General features: G+C 37.3%; 1 protein-coding gene across 1 annotated transcript in view; it reads left to right on the forward strand.

Annotated features, from left to right (window-relative positions):
• The window catches only part of TMEM135 (transmembrane protein 135), a 153146-nt gene that overhangs the window by 81663 nt on the left and 49103 nt on the right, over positions 1 to 22380 (forward strand). The window contains exon 6 of the mRNA XM_056489387.1: positions 13622 to 13668. Coding sequence (XP_056345362.1) covers positions 13622 to 13668 — 47 coding nt within the window. The remainder of the gene's footprint in view (positions 1 to 13621; positions 13669 to 22380) is intronic.

Below are 22380 nucleotides of genomic sequence, written 5' to 3' on the forward strand. Positions count from 1 at the left end.
TGAATAAAGTATCTTAAAATGATTATTTGCAAGATGTTTCTTTAAAAACACAAATGTGATCACAATAGTTCATTTTTGTTTACCAGAACATTATTATTTTTATTATATTTATTTATTATATTTATTTTTGAACTTTCAACCAAATATCTATAACATAAGTAATCTCTTAAGTATTAATCTATTGAATTTTGTCCAGATTAACAATTTGTCTATATTGGTATTGCATTTCTTCAAGGGCTATTTTCCTGTAATTTGATAGCTGAAACTATCAGTTCCTGTTTTACACTGGTGTGTACTTGCTTGAGTTTGTGTAACCTGATCTATTTGTCTGAATTTTGGCTGTTCTGGAGCATGTGCTGCCTGCTTGACTCCCCTCTGCTTTTGTCTCCCTAGTTTTCACTTCTGTAATGATTCCCTGCAGTCCATGAACATTAGGGTTCATGTGAGGTCAACCATACCTTGCAGATAGTGACAACAGTGCAAATAATGACAAATATGGGAGGTTACATGGTGTTCCTGTATTTAATTTAGAGGCTAGTGATTTGTGAACAGCCTGCAAGATGTTGCACAGTCTGGTTTATCTTTGATTTATCTCTGAGAATGTTTGTGTTGCCGACTGCCTTTTTTATTTTTTTTTGCTTTTAAAAAAAAAAAAAATTCTTTAAATTGAGCATGTTTGGGGATTTTCTGACTCTCCAGTTTTTCTTTTTTCATGTTTTCTATGTATTTTATTTCCTTACTTTTAGGAGTTTTATGTTGACAAAGCTGTTTCTATTTAACCACCACCTGAACTGGGGTGGCATGAAAAGGAAAATTTTAGTCTCTAATGATAGTGAGAGTGTGTGGAGGGAACACAAAATATTTTCTTATGAGTTCCAAAAAGAAGAGAGAGCTCTAGGTCAGAATACCTTTTGCAAAGTAGGAAGTGATGTGTATATGTGAGTGATTGGAAAGCTCAAAGAATTTCTCTCTCTAACAGCTGATGCTGAAAAGTAATTTAATATTACTAGTAAAAGTACCAGAAGGTAGCAAGGCAGTCAAATTATTAAAAAAAATCAACAGCGACAACAAAACTCCCTTTTTTCCACCAGTTTTTTAATAAGCCTGTTCTAAAATGTAAGATTATAGGCTTCTGCTTATACTCTGAATGAACAGCTGTTGTTGGCTGATGGAATATAAGGAGCTCTTGGCCTCCCCCAGGGAGCCCTTTGCCTATGCTAAGGTGAGTGCAGGGGGTTGTGGTACTGGGTACTGCTGGGCTGTTGTGGCTGCTATTAAGGAAACAAAACAAAAATTAAATCCTTTTTTTTCTGCCTAGCATTCAGAGAAATTATTAAAATCTCTGAAATCCCTGGAAATTATGATATAACAGTTTACTCAAAGGTTTCAGGAGTATTTCTGAAAGCATTCACTTAAATGTGGAATAATGAAATCTGATGAGATAACCTTCTATGTCTTGTTTTACCTCAGCTGTCTTTGTTATTAAGTTAGCAGAAAGAAGTTTTTGTTTCAGGATACTTTCACTAAGATATGCTGAAATCTTCTTTTGGTTGATTGATTTGTTCTTATGTGCTCTATTGGGAAAGAAAAAAGCACATCTATATGTGATGGATACCCTGATATTATGCACTCTGTCATTTTACAGAGTAGGATGGTGCAGTTAAGCTGTTTTACAGGAAGGTCTTTTGAGACTGTTGAGGAAACAGGCCAGAAACATAATTATGCCAAAACTGCTGACTTTTAAAAAAGAGTTTCCAGTGATAATAGGATTTAAACTAAATGCAGTTTAATTTCAATTCCATTGCTACAATTTGCAGGAAAGAAATTTTACCTTGAGTTTACATTTTTCTGGGTTTGAATTTGTTAACCCCTTGAATTAACCATAGTTGTGGCACTTTGTTTAGCTCTTATTTTCAGCATTGAAAACATAAAATGGTAAAATTGTGGTTGGAAGGAGAAGCTTCTAGTGTTATTGCATTGCATTTAGTTATGCTTTTGAATACAAATTAAATAGTATATTTTGATGCAATAGGGAACTGGCCCCACAATTTGTTCCTAGTCCTGTTTCTATGGAGCTTGTCTGGGAGTAGCTGAGAGATGAAAAGATGTTTTCAACTGGTCATCCCTGAATCCAAGGGAGTTTGTGTTGCTTGATTTACATTATAATCATCCATTGTCTTCAAGGTTAAATAGTATTTTTTTTGTATAATCCTTTTTTGAATGCCATTTTATTTCATTATCTAGCAGTTCATCTACCTACACCTTGGCTTGGGAAATACAGGGTTTTTTGGTGGTAGTTTGGAAAACTTGAATCAATTGAATGGAGCAAGTATTTCATGACCACCTGTGGGTACATTTCACCTTTTGCTGTACTGCTTTCAGAGTGCTGGAGCTTCTTGGCTAACATGAGATAACATGCTTTCCCATGTTAAAATATATTTTACATTATTTGTGTAAAATAATGAACAACTTGAAATTTTTGAGTAGCTTCCTAAAATGTGTCCAGAAATTTGAAACAACTGAGCATGGAGACACTGCAGTAGAGCCAAGAGACCATTAAATCTAGCTATGTGGTCAGTTAAAAGCAGCTAATCTCCCTATTGTGACCTTTTCAGGTTCCCAGTAATTTCAGGGTACAACACCATAGTCTTGGGCATGGGTGCTGTCTGCAGTTACATCAGTGGATTGCTGTTTTCTAGAATCAGATTTTCATTAATTTTCATGGTAATGATTAATACTGCTAAGTGAAAATAATCTATGCAGATGAATTGGTTTAGATCTCGAAAACCAGCTCTTAGGTAATTACATACTTGTCAAGGGTTTTTTCTCTTTATCAAGGTGACTTCTTTCTTCCAGGTGTTTTTTGCACAGTTGTGACACTATTTGAATGCCCCCTCATTTATATTTTAAAAAAGTTACAAAAAAGTAAAAATTATGTTATTGCCAAGTACCACAGTACTTTTGAAGCTCTCCAGGAGCAGACTCGGGAGATTTGGTAAACCAGGTAACCTATGTTATCTGTCCCTTTCGGTTTTCTTGCCTCTCTCCTTTTCCTACTGGTCTGATACCACTGTGTGGATGCAGTTTGCCATTGGGAATTTTATCCACCATGATGGATGCCATGCAGGATGTAATTTGAAGGTCTGGGACAGCCTTTGTGGCAGCCCTCCTTCCCCAGCTCCCAGCAGGAGAAGCTGTGCAGCCAGCCAATCTCCCTTCCCAGAGGACAGGAAAGAGTAAGAGAGGTGCAGCTGCAGAGCAGAATATGGCAGGGATATTAATATAAATGATATTGTGACCATTTTAGTTGTTTTGTTATGTACCAGTTTTGAAATGTTGTATTCTCGTTTTGGATCAGCAAATGAGGCATGAATAAACATCCACACCAAGTTTTAAATATCTAAGGGAATATTTAAACAATGACCAAAGGGCATAATATTATGCTAACCTTGTTTCAATTTGCTATGTTGTTTTAATCTTATTTTTTTCTGTGTTGTGGTGGTAGTAACAATAGCAGAAGGAATAAAAATCTGTCTTCTCAGTAGCATTCTCTGCTGGTGCCAAGATTTTTTCCTGAACCTGTAGGTGTTGTGCGGGGAAGTGGATGACAGATCTCATTACACTAAAGTGATTGTTGGTGAAACAAACAAGACAAAATTAAACTTGCTGGGAGCAAGCAGGATATAATAGAATCTATACTGTTTATCTTAATCAAAGTGTAATAAAGTTCTGTAATGGAGAAAGAATGGGTGTTTGCTGGTGTATGGGCCTTTGCTGTGCAATCTTTTAAAATTAAGTACTTCAGTAAAACGATGTTATTTTTCCACTGATTTCTGTATCAGTTTTCAGCTTCTATATCTCAGGTCTAAGAATATTATAGCTTAATAAAAAGATGGGGAAAGACACTGTGAATCAAGCTAGAACAGTTTAAAATAGTGCTTCTTGAGTTTCTGCGTAGCATCAAGTTCCACCAGAAGGGCTTTTCAAAGCAGAACGAGTTGCTCTGAAGCACAGCCATCACCAGCAGCCTGATCCCCTTCCCTGGCTTACTGTAGTGATGTGCATTCTGAGGGAGGAGAAACTCCTGCAGAGGGATGGAGTAGACATCTGTGAGAACTCAAGTCCTTCCTTTTGCATGCCACAAGAGTAGCTATACTTTCTCAGGAAAATTCACTGGAAAGTAATTCCATCGCAGCATGAACTCCTCTGTTCAACAGATAACACAATCAGTGCTTTCACCCCCTTCCAGTCAGGTCTGATTCTCTTTCCTGACATGCTCATTTAAATGTTACTTTTCAAGAGCCCTTGTTCTCCTGAGGAGCTGACAATGTCTTACAATGACAGCCAGTGTCAGCTGTACATTGTAGAGGCTCCTATCTAGGGAAATGTGGGAGGCATTTTAGTTTATCAGTTTAGCTATTCCCCCTCCTCACGTTCTCAAGGGGGCTCTTACTTGCAAAGCAATGCATGTAGTTCACAATGTTAATGAAAACTGCCAAAATTGTGAGCTCTGGAAGAAGAAGAGACAGATAAGCAGAAATTCTTGTGGTGGAGATGAAATCCTGGATAATATTTGTAACATAAGCTAAGCAGTGTTATGTTCAGAAGCCTAATACAAGGCATCTGCACAGACTACTAAGAAAATTTATTGGGTTGTTAGTATTTACTACATTTGTAAAGCTCTTGTAGGATGAGTAACCAGGTTTAAATTTTGGCTTACATGCGGATTTAATACTTAGAGATGTTAATGCTTTTGTAGTTTTCATATAGGGTGTTGTATTTCAAGTATATCACTAATTCTGCCTTTTTAGTATAATTTGAACAAGTCACAACTAATTGACATTTATTTGTCAAAATTATAATGGAGGGAGGTTCAAATCGTGCTGGTTGAATTTACTATGTTGTTTGTATCAGGCTATTTCAGAATGCTGAAATGCTTAGTTATAGGTATGTTTGTGTATGTATAATATGTATATAATATATATATGTGGAATTTGTGAACTAGAAAATCAAGGGTTTAATATTTTTTTATTCATTGCTGTTCTTCTGGAACTGGCAGGTGCTCCTGGTCTTGGCTCAGTTATGGTTTGCATTTGCCAATTGTAATCTTTTAATCGTGATCCAACAGCAGTGCTTTAACAAGAATCTATATAATCTCTTGTTTAATAACACATACTAGTGTTTCTTTTGATCTTATCAGCCCAGAGATTGCTTCAGACTTGCTGACAGAAAAAAAAAATCAGGAGCCTCTAACAGCTGAGTGTTGTAGGTGTAGCTGAACTGGCCCTGTGCCCAGTAAGTGCCTGACAATTTGTTTTCTGTGTTTTCATAAAGCCTATCAATTTAAAGCAGCAGCAGTGTTGCTTCAAAAGTTATTTAGTTTCAGCTAGGAAAATAATCATTATATGGATGACCATGGGTATGACAAGAGTTTTTGCCATTACTTTTCATAGCTCTTGAAGTTCTCCCCAGATATGCTGCATTTCACTTAGAGTAGGAGCTAAGTTGTTACAAAGGTTTTCATTTGAGAGGATCAACTATAAAAAGAAGGTAAAACATTGCATTCCTTGAAATTACCGGAGGGATGTCCCCCCATTTCAGGATTTCCAGTTGGCTTTGGGATTACTAGAAGTTTGAGCTTGCTGAAGGACAGCCAAGTCCTTATGCTTTCATACAAAACCAAATAACCCATTTTCAATGTAAAATATATTTTTAAAAAAACTTCATTAATGACATTTCTGTACAGGAACTGTGTGACTTCTTCAATAAGCAGTGGCAGCCACACTAAGAACGGAATAGTTCATTTTTGCTGCTTGCTGCAATTCTTAGGAATTGCAGAGTGTTCCTAATAGAAAAATAAGTGATATTATAAAGAGATTTAAATGGCAATTAAGAAATAAAAAGTAAATCACAATTTCTGATTAGTCTGTAGAAGAGAAGAGACTCTAAATGACTTGACAGTAACTTGACAGTGCCAACCCAGCAGGTACAGACAGTAATGTCACAGTTTGATGGTGGTGTCATGTGCTCTCTTACAGCTGTTGGATCTTGGACTCAGAGTTTAGGTTGTTCCTGATCTGTACGTGCTTGAAGAAAATCAGAGCACTTTGCATTCCCCCTTGGCTCCTTCTCTCTCCCTGGGGGATTGAGAAATAAGGAGCTTGTGGTTAAATGTAGAAATGGTCTTTGAAAAGACCCTGGCCTTGTCTAAGGCACTGTTGGGTGCTCTAAGGTGCCATCTGTAATACAGCACTGGCCTTGGAGAGAGGAGCAAGGGAGTCAGACATAAAGAGCTGGAGGGTTGCAGTAGGTCTGGAGCTGCTGCAGGATTTGGGAGTATGTTTTCCTTTCAGTCTTCACAGTATTTTCACTGCAGCTTTAATAAATCATTTGACAGACCTGAACTATATATTTTATTCAATTCTGAAATTTAAATTAAAATAGCAGATTCAGAAGCTTTTCTAAAGTGAGTAGAAATGCATGTTTTATATTTATAGTGCATCTGTTTTAGAGATATTCATCAGTAATACTATTTTTATGAATGCTGATGCTGCAGGAGACCATAAAATCATCCAGCTGGATACTATTCAGTAGTGGCTGGTGAATCTCACCACCAACTGCATCAAGTGTACACAAACCAGTGTAACCACATTTCGTAGTTAATCTTGGTCACCATAGAAAAAGTTGTCATTTTACTAGTATGAGTTTGACAAAACTTCAGGTTCTAGCTGTCATTTGAGTTTTTTCTACAAATTATGGAATCGTTTTTATTCCTGCAGGCTGCTACTCCAGCCATCTCCCTGTCTTCTCTTGAATAAGCTGAAAGCATCGCGATACTGGCAGCTTTAGTTTTATAGCAAGTAGTGTAACCTGGGCATTGAATTTATGCATCTGCCTCTCCTGATGTTTAGCTCACTAACTAGTGGGATTAGAGTTGTGCTCTGGAGAATCTGCTGTACTTGCCCAAAAAGGACATGAGTTGAAGAAGTGGGGGATGAGTGAACTCCCCAAGAGATTTTTACTTACTTGGGACAGTGAACAGAAAAATTGATAGGATAGATAGATAGATAGATAGATAGATAGATAGATAGATAGATAGATAGATGGATAGAAAGAAAGAACAGTGAGTAGGTAGTTCTCGAGCTCTCTGTGGAGATCAGGGGAACTAATGCAGTGCTCATGAAAGTCCCTTGTGGCTGGTTCTGGTGTCCTTGTAAGTGCTGTTTGTGGCAGTGATCTCAGAGGTAAAGCTGATGCTCTTGGCACCTCCTGGGTTTTGGGCTGAAGTTCCCTTTTAGTCCCATATAGGTGAAAATGTAACTGTTACATACGAACTGCTGTCTCAGCTAATGGTGTCCAGTTCCGTCAGGTAATCATTTGCTGTAGTAATTTCTTGCCTGAGGCATTAAATAATTGTAAAAAATAACAATTCATATTAGTAAGAGTGGTCATCAGATCAGATTTTAAGAGGGTGAATGTAAGGTGATGTGTCTCCTGCTTTTACATAAAGTCTTTTTGGTGTCTTGGGTGTATTTTGATATGACTTCTGGTATCTTTGTGTAGTTACTTGGAAAGACTGTGATTTCCATCCCTTTTGACTACTAGAAAATTACAGAAAATTGCATACTTTTTGAACTATCTATTTTGTTATTAGAAATGATTGACCAATGTATTTCATAAAGACAGTTAATTGATTAGGATGTTATATAATGTGCAGGTGGAAAAGAGATATTCCATACATATATGTTTTCTGGGACATGGAGTACAAGACCATTACATTAAACTGCATGGCTAGTTCCATTATTTTAATTTGTTTTGGTTATCTTAGAAGAGAGTTTGCTTAAGAGATAATCTTAGTGATAAGAACTGTAGAAAACATTTTAATAAGGTCAATACAGATTTTGAAATAAAATATAGGAGCCACAAGCAAGTGTAGCTTTGGGGGCTTACTGTTTGTGATGCTTTGGTTTGTATTAGACTAAATAATATGTATGGAAAAAAACCAGAATGGCTTTTGGGTGCAACAAATCATCCTTCATGTCATGTCTGAAGTAGGGGTAAATTAGAAAAACAGTTTGTGTAGTCAAAAGTTCCATGAAGCATCTTCCGTGATCCCTGGTATAATAATAGTACAGTTACCATGCTGCTACTCAGCTGTGTGTATAAAGGTGAGAGGGGGTTATGACCTCTAGCAGCAGAGATTGCAGTCAACTCTTTTGTGGATTAATGTCTTTATTTTAAGGAATAAAAAAACTATGCAAAATAGCTGGGGTTTTCTGCATCATACATTTTAAGAGTAAAAGTTTGTAACCAGCTGTACAAAGTTCCTAGTTATATATATCCCAGTTGTATATCTTGTAACTTTGGAAGAAATTGGCTCAAGTGCTAATTACTGAAGGGTCTTATTTAAACTGGATTTTTAATTTTCCATGTTTTTTACCACTAAACCTTCCCTCAGACAGACCTTAGCTGGCAGTTCAGTTTTCTGTAGCACACAGCCTCCAGGATCTAGGCGTAGCAGTAGTAACTTTGTTTTTATCAAGTGTAGCTGTAGGTCTCGCATACACTGCGAAGTGGTTGATCAGGAAGGTGATGGTTTTCAGGCTTTCTGAGTGCCCTGGAAGTCAGGTGTTATGTGCCAGTGGTTGAAGTTGCCTTAGGTCTTCTGTGAGTTGGTAGTAGCACTATACAGTGTTGAGCTGTAGCTCCAATACTATGGAGTTGCCCTCCAATATGCTGCTTCTACCAGCTAATATCACTGATCTGCCCATTTCCCTCCTCCTGTCTTCCTTAAATGGATTACAAGTACCTTCAGTGCTTTTCCTTTTAATTATAAGGTCTGTGTTCCTTTATCACAGACTTCAGTCGTAGTCTACTCTGGCTCTAAGAGAAGAACCAGCAGCCTCCAATCAGAGACCTTTTGTACCCCAGGAAATCTGACTATAATGGAAATGCTTAAAGAAAATGCCCATAACCTCAGGATTGAGTAATGTGTGGGAAAAGCCTGAATACACAAGACTCAAGTAGTTTTGATAGTTTTAGCAGTGTTATTTTTCCTTTCTTTGGGCCAAGATTTTTATCTGGCTGTGAGGGCAGGTCATTTGTGAGCTGCTTCTGCTGGTGTTACTGGGTCTGCTGCTGTCAGCAGGGCAAGTGGTGACCACTTTCACCCAGAGCTTTGTGTTTTGTGCTCAGTGCTGGGTACTGCCGGATGTCACTTCCTGTTGCTGATTATATGAGGGCTAAACGTTCTTGGAAAAAAATAAACACTGGCTTTGTCAGCCAATAGAGATCTGGAAGAAAAAAACTTCTTCAGTTTTGTCAGCAAATTTCTTTTTATTTTTAATTCTTTTTATTAAGGTTTAGCATAGTACAGTAAAGTGTAATGTAATGTAATCGATTAAATTAAAGTACTCACATACCAAATAAGCTAACCTGTCCTGGAGCATAAGGATTTTTCCTTGTAACCTACAGGCATCTCTTCATAGATGTTAAAATATTTCGGGCATATCATTCTCATTAGCAACATGCAGGTTTTCTGCTTGTATCTGTTTCTTCAGCTGGAAAGTTTTGATGTCTGTATGTTGCCAAGTACATTGTGTTGGTCTTCCATTGTAAATCAAAAAGTAATGGACTCTGCAAGAAAAATCCCAAGTGAGACTTCCTGCTCATAGAATAGAAGTCTTAAATTCACTTAATATTTAGAAGTATATTTCTGTAGGCCTTAGTATTTTTCCTTTTTTTTTAAAAAATGGCTATTTTAAAAACTAAAATAGGTATTGCATATTGTACTGAGGATATTACAAAAAAATATCTAGAATGGGAAAAGTTTAAAAAAGACTTATTTTGAAAATAGCTTAGATTTGGAGCACAATGATAATTTTTCTTCTGTTTCTGCCTTATTTGTGCTATGATAAGGCAGTCTCTGGACTTTCCATGTGGGGCTGTGAATTTAATGTAGAAGAGTCTGGGTCTGGTTTGCTGTCCTTCAACTGAGTAAATATTGGAGAGACCCTGCCAAACATGCCCACTGCATTTCTTGGATTTTTTTGCCTCTACTGACCTTAAGCATCTCTGATAAAGGAGACTCCATAATCTCACAGACAACTTTTTCTGGTGTACCACTACCCTGGAGAGACCTCTTTCTATTAGGTAACCAATGCTTTATTTGCTGTAGATTTAACTGTGCCTTTCTTCTTCTGTACTTGATGAGACAGATTTATCAGTATATGATAATTACATGAAAATAGTTGTCACATTCATGACAAACTACTTCTTTTATAGTTTCAGCAGTTTTCCAACAGTTGTACCCTACAGGCCTTTTATTTCCATCATCATCTCCTGGCCTGCCCTGTTTTGCTTACACTTTTCTTTAGTAGTGGTGCTCCCAACACTGATTTTGCTAGCATGAGATTGCTTATTAGTGTAACATCTTACCTTTGATTCTGAAAGAGTCTTTATTTTACAATATTTTACAATATTTACAATATTTTACAATGCTTTCTACAGCATTGCGTGTTCCTACTTACTTGTGACATGTGGAGTTTTTATATTCCTGTATACGTACATACTCCTTGTACTTTTGCCTATGCAGTTGTTTGTTTTTCTTTTTATGTATGTGATTTCTCCTGCCAACTCCTTCATATTTATTTTAATTCAATTCCATTGTGTTGACTTTGGGCAATTCAATCACTTTCCATCATTTAAATCATTATTGAAGGAGGAGGCAAAACCTCTTTAGTGACTTCACTTAAAATGCCTTTTGGTTTGATAATGAACTGCTAGCTATGACAGTTTTCTCCTGTAGTGTTTTTGAGCAGCCCTGTCACAGTTGCTTAATTAGCATATGAATATGTGACAAAGGTGTGTTAAAATTAGGAAAAATTACACCTGTTCCTTCCCTTAAGTTATCTGTCAAAGAAAAAATTCCAGTAATTTTAATTTACTTTATTATTGTGTTGGTTGTTTCTTATCTTGTTATCTAGCTGGTTATAAGCTGCCTGTGTCAAATGATATATATTGCAGTGTGGTTGTGGATGCTAGATGTGGTCTGATCGACAGTCTACTATTCCCTGAAATCACTGTACAAAAATTGGTATCAGTTCCTGCTTCTCCACCTGCCCAAGGCTGTCCACATTGTATTTTTTTCAAGGATTGTTTTTAAGTTTGGTACAACATCTGGAAATTACAGAGGTGATGGCAAGGCCTTAAGTATTTTTAGTTTCCATATTTTGCTAAATGAGATATAGTTTATAGACAAAATGATGAGGTGGCTTGAAAACTGAACTGGCAGGTGTGGAGGGCTGTGGTCAGCAGCACAAAGTCCAGCAGGAGACTGATCACTGGTGGCAGACCCCAGCAGGTCATACTCAGATGAGCAGCGTTTTTATTGATGACCTGGAGGAGTGGCCAAGAGGCTTTGTGCTCAGCAGCTTTGCAGGTGATACAAAACTAGGAGGAGCTATTGCTATGCTAGGTGGTTGTGCTGCCAACCAGAGGGATTTCCATAGCCTGGAGAAATGGGAACCTCATGAGGTTCAACAAAGGGATGAGCCATGGCTCTGGTGAGGAATAGCCCCAGGCACCAGCATATCCTGGGGGGCACTGGAAAGCAGCTTTCTGAAAAAGAATAGGGGGTCCTGGTGGGCACCAAGCTGAACATGAGCCTGCAAAGGGCCCTTCCTGCATAGGAGGCAAGCAAGATGAACAAGGTGATCTTTCCATTCTACTCAGTGCTGCTGAGACAAGTCTGTAGTGTTGTGTCCAGTGCCTGGTTTCCCAAGGAGAGAAAGCTGCTGTGCTTTAGCCTGAAGTAGAAATAGCTCAGAGGGCATCTTAATGATACATATAAATACTTGTTAGATTGTTTTCAAACTTACTGGGGGGAAAAGAAAATGGTAAAAATGGAATAAAAGGAAAGACAGCAAGAAAAAGACTGTTTAGTGGAGTGTTTATAATATGCAAAGGCATACTTTTATTTTGTTGGTTTTTTTTTTTTTTTTTTTTTTTTTTTTGTTTTGTTTTGTTTCTTGGTTTTTTTTTTTTGTTTTCGTGGTTTTTGTGGGTTTGTTTTGTTTTGTTTTTTGTTTTGTTATCTCCTGCTTCCCCCCCAGTCGTCCAGGAAACTGGTTCTTTGCCACAGCTCACTTATTTCCCAATATTCCCAGCTATCAAGTCGCCTTCTCCCTGCATCTCCAGAATCACCTCCAGAGAACTTATGGTTGTGTGACTGATCAAATACATTTTGAACTTTAGAGGAATAGGGCAGATATTTTTGAATAGAATTTATGTTTAAAAACAAGTCTGCTATCTGTTTTTGCTGCTAGTTTGAAATGAAATATTCCATATACCTTTGCCCTAATAATTTTGTATAAAATTATTTCAGATGTTCATATTTTTGATGCAGATTAATAAAGTATGATAAAACTGATGAAGGAAAAGAAAAAATGGGTAGTTTACATAGCAGGTGTTATAATGTCTCATGTGACCTAGTGTTAAGTCACATGCCAGAGGGCTTAGAACAGGGAAACAGTGTTGTTTGTAAGATTTTTTTTCTCTGAAAGTAATTGTAAAGGTTTCCTATGCAAGTTTTTGCCACACTTTCTGATCTGTTTTAACACGCAGTAGCCTCGTGTTCTACATGTTTATAACCTTCCACTTTACACCTCTGCAACCTCATCTATTTCTTCTCACATAAGCTGTCTGTATTCTCTTGTGATGAAAACTTCAACCCTCGAAATTAGGTGCAAATGTTTTCTGAAAGATTGCAATATGTCAGTAAGCATTTTGCCTCCAAAATGACGGTATGGATATGGGGCAATATATCTAGAGCAAAACAATATTTTCTCACTTGTGAGCTGTACCTGGAAAAGATGGAGTGGATTAAGGCAGATTTTCTTCAGCATTTGTGAGTCCCTGTGCAGCTGATGATGAGGAGGTAACAGCTCTAAGCCCCAGCAGAGAGGATGGCAGGAAGAAGTAGGACGTTCCCCTCTCATTGCTGGAGAGCTGCTTAGTTTGCCCAACCACTCTTGTATGAGCACGTTGATGATACAGAGCAAAACAGGATTGTTCCAAGTAAGCTTAGCACTAAGGTAAACTACTAGAAAGGGTACTGTTCACTTGGAATAGAATTATCTACTCTCAAACTTACTGGAAAGCAGTTCAGCACAAGCAGCTATCTATACAGATGTTTTAAACACTGTGCCTTTTAAACTGGAACTAGCAATATGATATTTGAATAAATCACAGAAGCAAAGACTAGTAAAATATGATGTTTAAATTTCAGTTCTAATATTTTATTGTTTAAATTCTGTTGTTTTATAATTATTTTATTGCTTGGTCTTTTTATTATAGATGCTTTTAAGTGTTGCCATTTGTTGTCCTACTACCCTGGTTTGGGTTTCATTTTTTTAAGCTTTTAGAGGAATCATTCAAAGTCCACTAGAAACTAGGCAGTCCTTTTTTGGTAGACTCAGACAAGCTTTCATTCTGGCCCCTCAAGAATATAAATAAATTTATAGTAAATAAATAAATTTATAGTAAAAGTTATAAAATCTTCATGATCCAGAGCATGCAGTAGTAGTGTGTTATGTAATAACACTCTTTCTCCTTCTTGCAGGTCCTTTTGTTCTGCATCACAGCTGCTCTGTTCATGTTCTTCTTCAGGTATGTTGCTGGTATATCTATATATGTTGTAAAAATTGTTTTGAACAGTGTTTCTTAGAGCCTACTGTTTTTTGGTATTCCTCTCTATATTCTTCATTCAAGCTGAATTGACTAGAGTGCTTCAATGGCATCACCCGGTGCTGTGAACATAATTGGGCTAAAAAGGGAAATGTTGAGTCTTCTGGAGAATACACTGATTACTTAAGGAGTTTAATCTCCTAGGTAAGACCCTGGAGATCTAACATAGTGTGAAAACAACTGAAATCTGCTTTTCATGGCTCTTTTTAAGAGCTCATGGCAGGAAGATCACATTTTCTCTTCTGGTAAAAATAGAGGAGAACAGGGAAAGCTAATATTGCAATCTTAAATAATACCAAATATTTGACTTGTGTGCAGGTATAACTACCTTCTTTCAGTTTTAGAGTAAACTTGTTTCACATGTTTCCACAAGTTATGAATTGTATTCATGTTTTAAAGCTTACAGTAGTGGGAGGTGGATGAGACACTCCTTTTAATGACTTCTTTCTCAGTTTGCAATGTATATGTGTGTCATTTATCCTATTTCCCTTTAAATGCCAGATCTCTCAAATTTTCTTCATTGTATCCGAAATTGGAAAGTTGCTTTTTAAAGTGACCTTTGACTGCAACCCTTTGACTTAGAATTGTCTGCGGCGTGCAGCCATCTATGGTTCTTCAAGCTGTATGATCCCCTGGTAATTGCAAAACTCTGGAAGCTGCAGCTTGTTTTTCATAATTCCATTACTTACGGATATTGGCCAAGAACAGTCTGTGGATAGAAGAGGGCTTTTAATTTAGGGGATTCGAAGAAGCATTCCTCCTTTCATCTATAACATATTAAGAGCCTTGCATTGGCAGTCTTCTTGCTTTATTTTCTTCTATATCCCTGAGTTAAGCCATAACAGCCTCAGAGAATTTGACTTGTAAGGTTGAGGTTAGACACCTGTCTCCATTAATGCTGGTCAAACGAACTCAGAGCACTGAAATTCTGGTCAAAACTATAAATGTTTTATGATCTTGGAGGAAGCTAATTGTCTCCTATCTATGTCTTTGGTAATGAAGTGGTGTTTTAGAGAGAACCTGCAAGTTAAATCACAGAGAATAGTTTGGTCTGAAAGGGAGCTTCAAGGTCATCTAGTTCCAACCCCCCTGCCATGAGCAGGGCCATGTTCCACTGGACCAGTGCTCAAAGCCCCATTCAACCTGGCCTTGAACACTTCCAGAGACGGGACATCCATGGCTTGTCAGGAAAACCATTCTGGTGACTCACCACCACATGGTATGTTACAGTAAAGAATTTCTTCTTAATATCAAATATAAGCCAACCCTCTTTCACTTTGAGGCCAATACCTCGTCTTATCACTACATGGCCTTGTAAAAAGTCTCTCTCCAGCTTTCCTGTAGCCTCTTTGGAGGTGAGAACTGACACAGAGCCCAGATGGATTGGGTGAATTTTTCCCTGACCTGACACAGAAACACTGGCAGTTGAATGGGCTCCAAACCACTTTCTCTTCTAAAATAGTGACTCCATGCCAAGGCTGATAGAATATCCTGTTGAGCAATCATCAACAACATTTGATTCCTTTTGTCTTTGTGTATTAACAGCAGAATTAAAACAGAGGCTCAAGTTTAGTTTAGTTATTTGGGAAAGAATATATTTGTAAACACCAGTGAATGTGCTAAGACAAGTTTGTCAAAAATAATCGGCACAGACTAGTTTTTGACGATTTTTTTTCCCTTGGTGTAATCAGTCATGTGAGTAGGACTTCTTACAGTATGCTGCTTTCCTAAAAAAAACAGGTATAGTGGGGTTCTGGATGAAAATACCTCTGGGTATGCACAGAGTCTGGTCAACTGCTCAGGTAGAAGAAACAGCAGAGAGAGCACTTAATCAGGCTTCAGAATTGTCCACTTGTCTGGACTGGCTGTGACTGTGAGCTAGTTGCTCTCTGAATCAGTATGTGAATTGCTGCCCTTCAGAAAGATTTGGGACAGCCCTTGGAAAAATCCTGTGTGGAGTCCCAGGGAAGGCACTCTTCCTGTCTCTATTGTCATTTAAAGCAGAAAGTAATTGGGAGAGTCATTAAATTACATTTCCTATTTAATGGCCCAAAATCACTTCAGTCTTTTTCTTAATCATAAGTGCATCAAACTGACAAAATCATGTTCATACTTTTGGAGTAAACAGCTTATTCAAAGTCAGATCTCTTTGACTTGTAGAAGGTATTCCTGTTGACTATACAACTGTTTACTTTTAACAAGCATTCACTGACCTGGAAATCAGAAAATTGTCTTTTGCACTGTGCTTAATTTGTTCCCAGAATGGCTTTTTGTCCTCTTCACCCGACTAAAATGTCAACAAAGGTAGCAGTAGCAGCCGTGGTCACCAAGATCATATAAAATGTCTTTCATTATTAAAGATAAAATCATAATATCTATATGGTGTAATTTGAAGCTCAAAACCTTTCTAAAAAGAGACTTAATGTAAGTCTGCCTCTATGCCATGAAAGTCTGACTAATGCTTGGGATTCAAATCTTGCATGGAATAAAAGCAAAGTAGTCTTTTATTTTCTGAGTTCATATAAACTGTCTTACCTGAGGTTATCAGGTTTTCTGATCTTAAAAATTATTATAGGTGACCCTGGTTGGCATTGCATTCCTAATAGCTCCAGGTTTAACTAAATTTGACTGCTATTTCTGCTCCAGGTAATTTTGAGCTGAATCATTTCCCTTGCACAGCTTGTACCATGATACATGGTTGCTGCATTGGACTGGGCCAGTGGCACTGATTGGGAAAGCATGGAGAACAGAGATGCTCCACAGCATTCACATGGACTTTGGTCATTTTTAAATAACTTCATACCAGTGTTATATATCACTGGAGTTTTCCCCAAATTCTGCTGGACTGTTCAAACATTATTGCTGCAGGACAAGACAAGAAGGTGCTAAATCTCAGGAGTGAAGAAGTGAGGTTACAGAACTGAAATGATAGCAGGAAGAACCAGGAATAATTACTCCAGAACAGATGAAGTGAGAGGAGAGTCAGTGAAAGGTAAATTCAAAAAAGCAACATACAAAGGAAGACAGTAGGAAGTAGGAAGGAGAGAGTGACCAAAGAGGGAAGAAAAAAGGTCATGTCAGGAGACAGGAAAAAATAGAAGAATATACTAGGAAAAAAGCAACTGAAATGCAGATGATAGGTTTACAAGTAACAAGAGTTATATTTACAGACAGAGGAAGCACATTTTAGTGCAGTACTTTTTTATTTCTTCTCTTCCATCCTCGTCTTGTGGTACTTTTCTTCTAACTTGGACCTCTGTTTTTTCTCAAAATGCTTCTGCTCCGCTCCACTGGAAGTGGGGAAATTAAGATGCATTACTCATTTGTGGATAGCTCTAGTACACACAGCATAGCAGAATCTGACATACATATATTTACTTCACACATATAGGCAGCCACAGTTGAAACAGGATTGTTCCTCTTCTGCTCAAGAAGCCCAAGAATCTTAGATGCAGAAGTGTGTCAGGGGGAGAGGAATGTTCTTGTACCTGTAGGATATTATCTGTAGGAATTAATTTTTAGGTGATATGGAACTCCACTGGATCTGAGTGTTCACTACTTACTCAAAAAACCCAGTATTAGTGGTGTCATCTGATGTTATTGTGCCATCTGATATGTTGTGAATAGGACTTCTTCACAGTGTGCTACTGTCCTAAAGAAACCAGGTGTAGTGGGGTCTGGGTGAAAATACCTCTGGATATTAACAGTCTGGCCAACCCTAGTTCCATTCAGGGAGAAGAGGCAGCAGAAAGGTCACTTGATCAGTCCTCAGAGGCCATTCTTAGTGTCTTGTAATAAAAGCACATTTTTCTTTAATGCTTCTAATTGTTTCTTAAACTGCAGTTTGTGGGTGGAAAGGTTTGATTATACTGTAGTTTCATTCTGTCTTTGAATAATTCGTGGTACTGTCCAGAATACTCTTCTAGAGTAATTGGATAGAATGAAATGAAGAAGCAGAAGAGATTCAACAATGTGTAAAATAAATATTGTGTAATTGGTTTTTTTGGATAATATACAAGGGATTTTTTTGGTAAGGGTGATGCAATGGCTGTGCATTTTTGTGCTTGAAGAAATCCACTTATAAAACTTGCAATTTCTGTACAATAAATGAATACTCACATAGAATTTTTATCCATATAAACTTAGAAAATCCAGCAATATGGGTGTATATGTATTGGCAGACTACAGTACTGGTTGCTATAGTAGTTAATCCTCAGACCATAGATTTCCAGCTCATAATATGCACATTAATTTGTCTGCTGTGAACCTTAGAAAGCAATGCTCCACCTATGAGCTGAAACCAGCTATTAAGGGAAGCTGAATGTTTCTGATGATTGATTGATCATGAGTTGGTGATGAAGGCTGCCTTCTCTAGAGATCAATGCTAAAGTGTTATTTTCCGAAGCAGTCATTTCAGACAATCTGAAGTTACTGCTGTGATTTCACAAAGCAGGACATCATGTTTTTCATAACTCAGGATTTGCATAGCTCACAACAGAAAGCTCTTGATCTCTTAATGCCATTATATATTATGTGCTGATTAAAAATTATTAGTGAAAAAAACACCTAAGAGATGCAGATGCAGTGTGATATACTGCTACTAGAGTACTGAAACCTGTATAAAGACACTGAAAACCTTTGGGAAAGGTTCTTTTGTTTGCAGAGCCCTTTATGCTATCTCATTAAGGAAATTCTAGCCTCCCAAATTGCAGCTATTTGCTCTTCTTTCTCTGTGAAACACATATCCTGTAATTTATTCAGTATTTTCAACATGATATTTCAAAATGCCTTTATTTTCTTTTAAAAATGTGTGGTAACAGTGCCATGTCAGTCTCTTGTTTAATCACATAAACTGCCTTCTGTGCTGAAGCAACTGCTTGAAAGACATTTTCCCCTTATACTTCTACTTTCCTTCTATAGTAGAAGCAACAAGCTTAACAGTCAGAGTTGCTGTTATATGGATTTAATATGAAATAATCTTCTCCTTTCTTATAAAGATTATTTTGGAGTCTTTTCTATTTGCTGTAGAATTACAGGAGTGTGTTAAAAGTCCACTGCTGCTGAATTATTATGTAATAAATCAGAAGGAAAAAACAGATGAGGATTTTTTTCCATGTTTATATGTTTTTTACTATCCTTGTATAAACATCTCAAAGTTAGTGATTCAAAGCCTTGTTTTGGTAAATGTCATGAAACTTGATTTCTGAGGTATTTTGGATGACCTGGTGAGTAGATGAAAACATCCAGCCTCCTAAGAAATGCTATAAATATCAGTTTGCTTTATTTAGTGTGAGCAAAAGTAGAACATGGATTGCAGGAGGGGGTTGGGGATGAGAAGATAACCTTCTGGGTTAACTCAGGCACTTCTGGCAGAGACCTGCTGCTGGATTTGTACAGGCTGGGTTCAAGTGTAAATATGGGTAAAGGTGAGATAATCCATGTTCATTTACCAATAGAATAAAAGGTGAAAAAGCATTTTTATTTCTTTTCTCTTCATGAAGCATATTTTTAGTTCTCTCATAATCTTTTAGCAGACTTCCACTGCATTTCAGTTTTTTTGTTTTTTTGGTGGTTTTTTTTTGTCTCTTAAATCTTGCTGTGCCATATAGTACTTTTGGGTGTGGTTTGAAGGGAAATTTTGTGGTTTGCTGGGTTTTGCAGAGCTCTGGTCTGAATTCTTCTACATTCACAGGGGAGGGAGACTGATCTCCTGAGGCTATTGCTGGACATGCATGTATAGTTCAGAAATGATAAAGATGCATCTTAAGCATATTTTTATTACTGCAAAAACTCAATAATTTTAGATTTTCATGCAGGTAAGAAGCATATCTGGTCCTGGAGATTTTATTAAAAAAAAATGTATTTAGGATGGAAAATTGCAGTGTCCAGCAGGATTAAGGGAGGCATCTTTAGCTGGTTTGTGAATCTCTCCTGACACTCTTGCACCTTCATTTTTTGCAGTGGCTACTATATAATATCCATAAGAAAATCTCAGTTTTGCAATTTCTGTGTTCTTATATTTTCAACTGCAAGTCATTATTTTTCACCTATTCATTTGGGTGGTACTGGAAGAAGACGACAACAGCGGTATTCACAAAATCAGAAGAAATCCATTTTGATTCCAGCATTACATTAAAAAGAACCTTACAACAATCAGATTGTTAACATGTCTCCAGGGCCTGTTTCCAAGACTCATCTTCAGCTTTAGGCACCTATCTGATTGAAGCTGGGAAACAAGAGAGGCAAATTGAAGGCAGTTCTCATCTTGTGTAGGTTTAACTCATGTTGCAGAGCTTCCTTTCTCCAACTTTTTATGCAGGGCATTGTGCACCAAACTTACTTGCATTCTTCTAGGTGGAGTACATCTTGGCTAATATTTTTCTTTAAAGTTACCTAGAGATCCTATTAAAATTATTTTGAGAGATGCTAAGTGTTTGGAATTAATGAAATACTGATTGGTATTTAAATGATTTTAAGTTTTTTTCTAACCTATTCTGCATACATGACCCATATTATCTTTCAATTTCTTGGCTTTGATATGAAAAAAATTTACCTTGTGTTCTGCTAATAAAAGCAAGAAACCCAAAAGGGACATGTATTTATTTAAGTATTGATTTTTATGGGTTATTCCAAAGTTTTTGGAGGGAAAATACAGGAAAAGGACATCATAGAACAAACTGCTCTCCTGCTTGGAAAAAATATGTGAAACATTTGAAAATATCCTTTTAAGTTCTAAACAGAATTATTGTAACTTTTACAGTAACATAAAGTTCAAAACTTTAGTAAACTCTGTGATCTCTTTAGATCCATATCAGAAGGAAAAATGAAAGTATTTATACTTTTCTTGTGTCCTAGAGATGCATCTTTGGAACTGGAAAGGTTTAAATTTGCCATTATTTATTTCTGTGTTTCAAGATGTACATGCCAATTTGCTAACAGTATTTAAAGTATTGCTTTAAATTAGAGCTTTGTCATGTTACATTATGTTAATGTTAAAATATTAATTTTGTCAAGTTTTTTCTAGTACCTTTTCTTGAGAAAGCATGTGCTAACTATATATTTAGCTTAGTGATTATAATGTAGCATTTAATATTCATGTTTGCCTTCCAAATATGTGTTTGTGATAACAAAATGTTACTAGAACAGACTTGATCTTAAGACGCGAGGAGTTACTGGACTAATTTTCTGAATACACCCTGAGAGAAAAATTCTGACATTTTGATAATGTTTGTTGATTGGGTGATGCCTGTTGTATTTACAGTTTCTCCCAAGGAAATGCACACCACATCAGCCTTTAATCTTGTGTTTGTTATTTTATGGTCAGCTGTGGGATGGCTGTCGTGCCAAGCCAAGCAATGTCACCATGTCCGTGCCTACCCCCAGAGGAGGTGCAGAGTGCATGTCCATATACACCACGGGAAACTGAACCAAACCTGAGAGTCTAGACTGCAAGATTTAGGTATTCAAAAGGATAAACATAAATATATTTACAGTATTTTAAACACTCCTTGTGACAGTAAGATCAAAGCAACTGTTACCTTGTGCCAGGCTGTGCGGGTGTCATCTCTGCCTCCCCCCATCCGAGCAGGCAGCTCTGCAGTCTCCTGAAAAGCAGGTGAGAGTGTAGGAAAGGTGAGATAGAGTCACAGTGACACTGTCACTATCAGAAGAGACAGATGATTAGCATTGCTTTCCCAGAGCTGTGATCGACTGGAAGCAGTGGTGCTGGGAGCCAAAAGGAGGGAAAGGACTGGGAGGAGGCTCCCTATGCTATGTGCAGTGGGAAAACAAAGCAGTCTTGAGTGCCTTTCAAAATATTTTTTTCTTTGGATCCTCATGAGGATGACTGATGGATTATACTGGGAAACTGGCTGTTTCCCCTTGACCTACTCCTGTTATCAGATGCACTGCTTGACCAGAGAAGAAAAGAGAAATGTGAGGAGGAGAGATGGAACAGTATCGAAGGTGAAGGAGTAAGAGGCCAAGCAGAACAGGATTTTGACCAGCCATGAACCAGCTGTAATTAAAGGAGTAGGAGAAGATGGGTGGTTGCATTGTTAGGGCTGTAGTGCAGCTTTTTTTCTTTGGGTTTACCAAAGCTCTTTAGATGAAGTACTTAATTTAAAAGTACAGTGACTCGTCAAAGTAACTAATTTGCAAGTCGTCAGGTAATTTTTTTCCTTTTTTTGTTTCTGCTTCTTGATCTAACAGAGAAACATTACATGCTTTTGCAGCATGCTGTCTCTGTTCATATAAAAACTCTGTTTTTATATGCCTAAGCAGTACCTAAATGTTATCTGTATCAAATGGTAGCCCAGAATAAATGTGGTCATTGTCTTTTGGCTTTTGAAAAAAGGACAGATACTGCCACCAATCCATTGAACCACCTTTCTTGTTATAGGAAGTTTGCCAGTCCTGGTGTATACTATTTTTCACTTTATTTTTCAAAGCTTAAAAGCTAATAGTGGATTTAAATGAGTAGGCAGGTATTTCATTGTATTATACACATGTCTTCAAACTAGCTCTGTTCTTGAAGGCATGAGCTGTGGTTAGGTCAGGTCCAAGTGAGGACTATTAAATGTGTGGGCTGAACTTGGGTTAGTTTTCATTTTCCCTATGTTAAATCATGCTAAT

Source organism: Oenanthe melanoleuca, chromosome 1, assembly GCF_029582105.1.
Source record: "Oenanthe melanoleuca isolate GR-GAL-2019-014 chromosome 1, OMel1.0, whole genome shotgun sequence".
NCBI classification, from domain to species: domain Eukaryota; kingdom Metazoa; phylum Chordata; class Aves; order Passeriformes; family Muscicapidae; genus Oenanthe; species Oenanthe melanoleuca.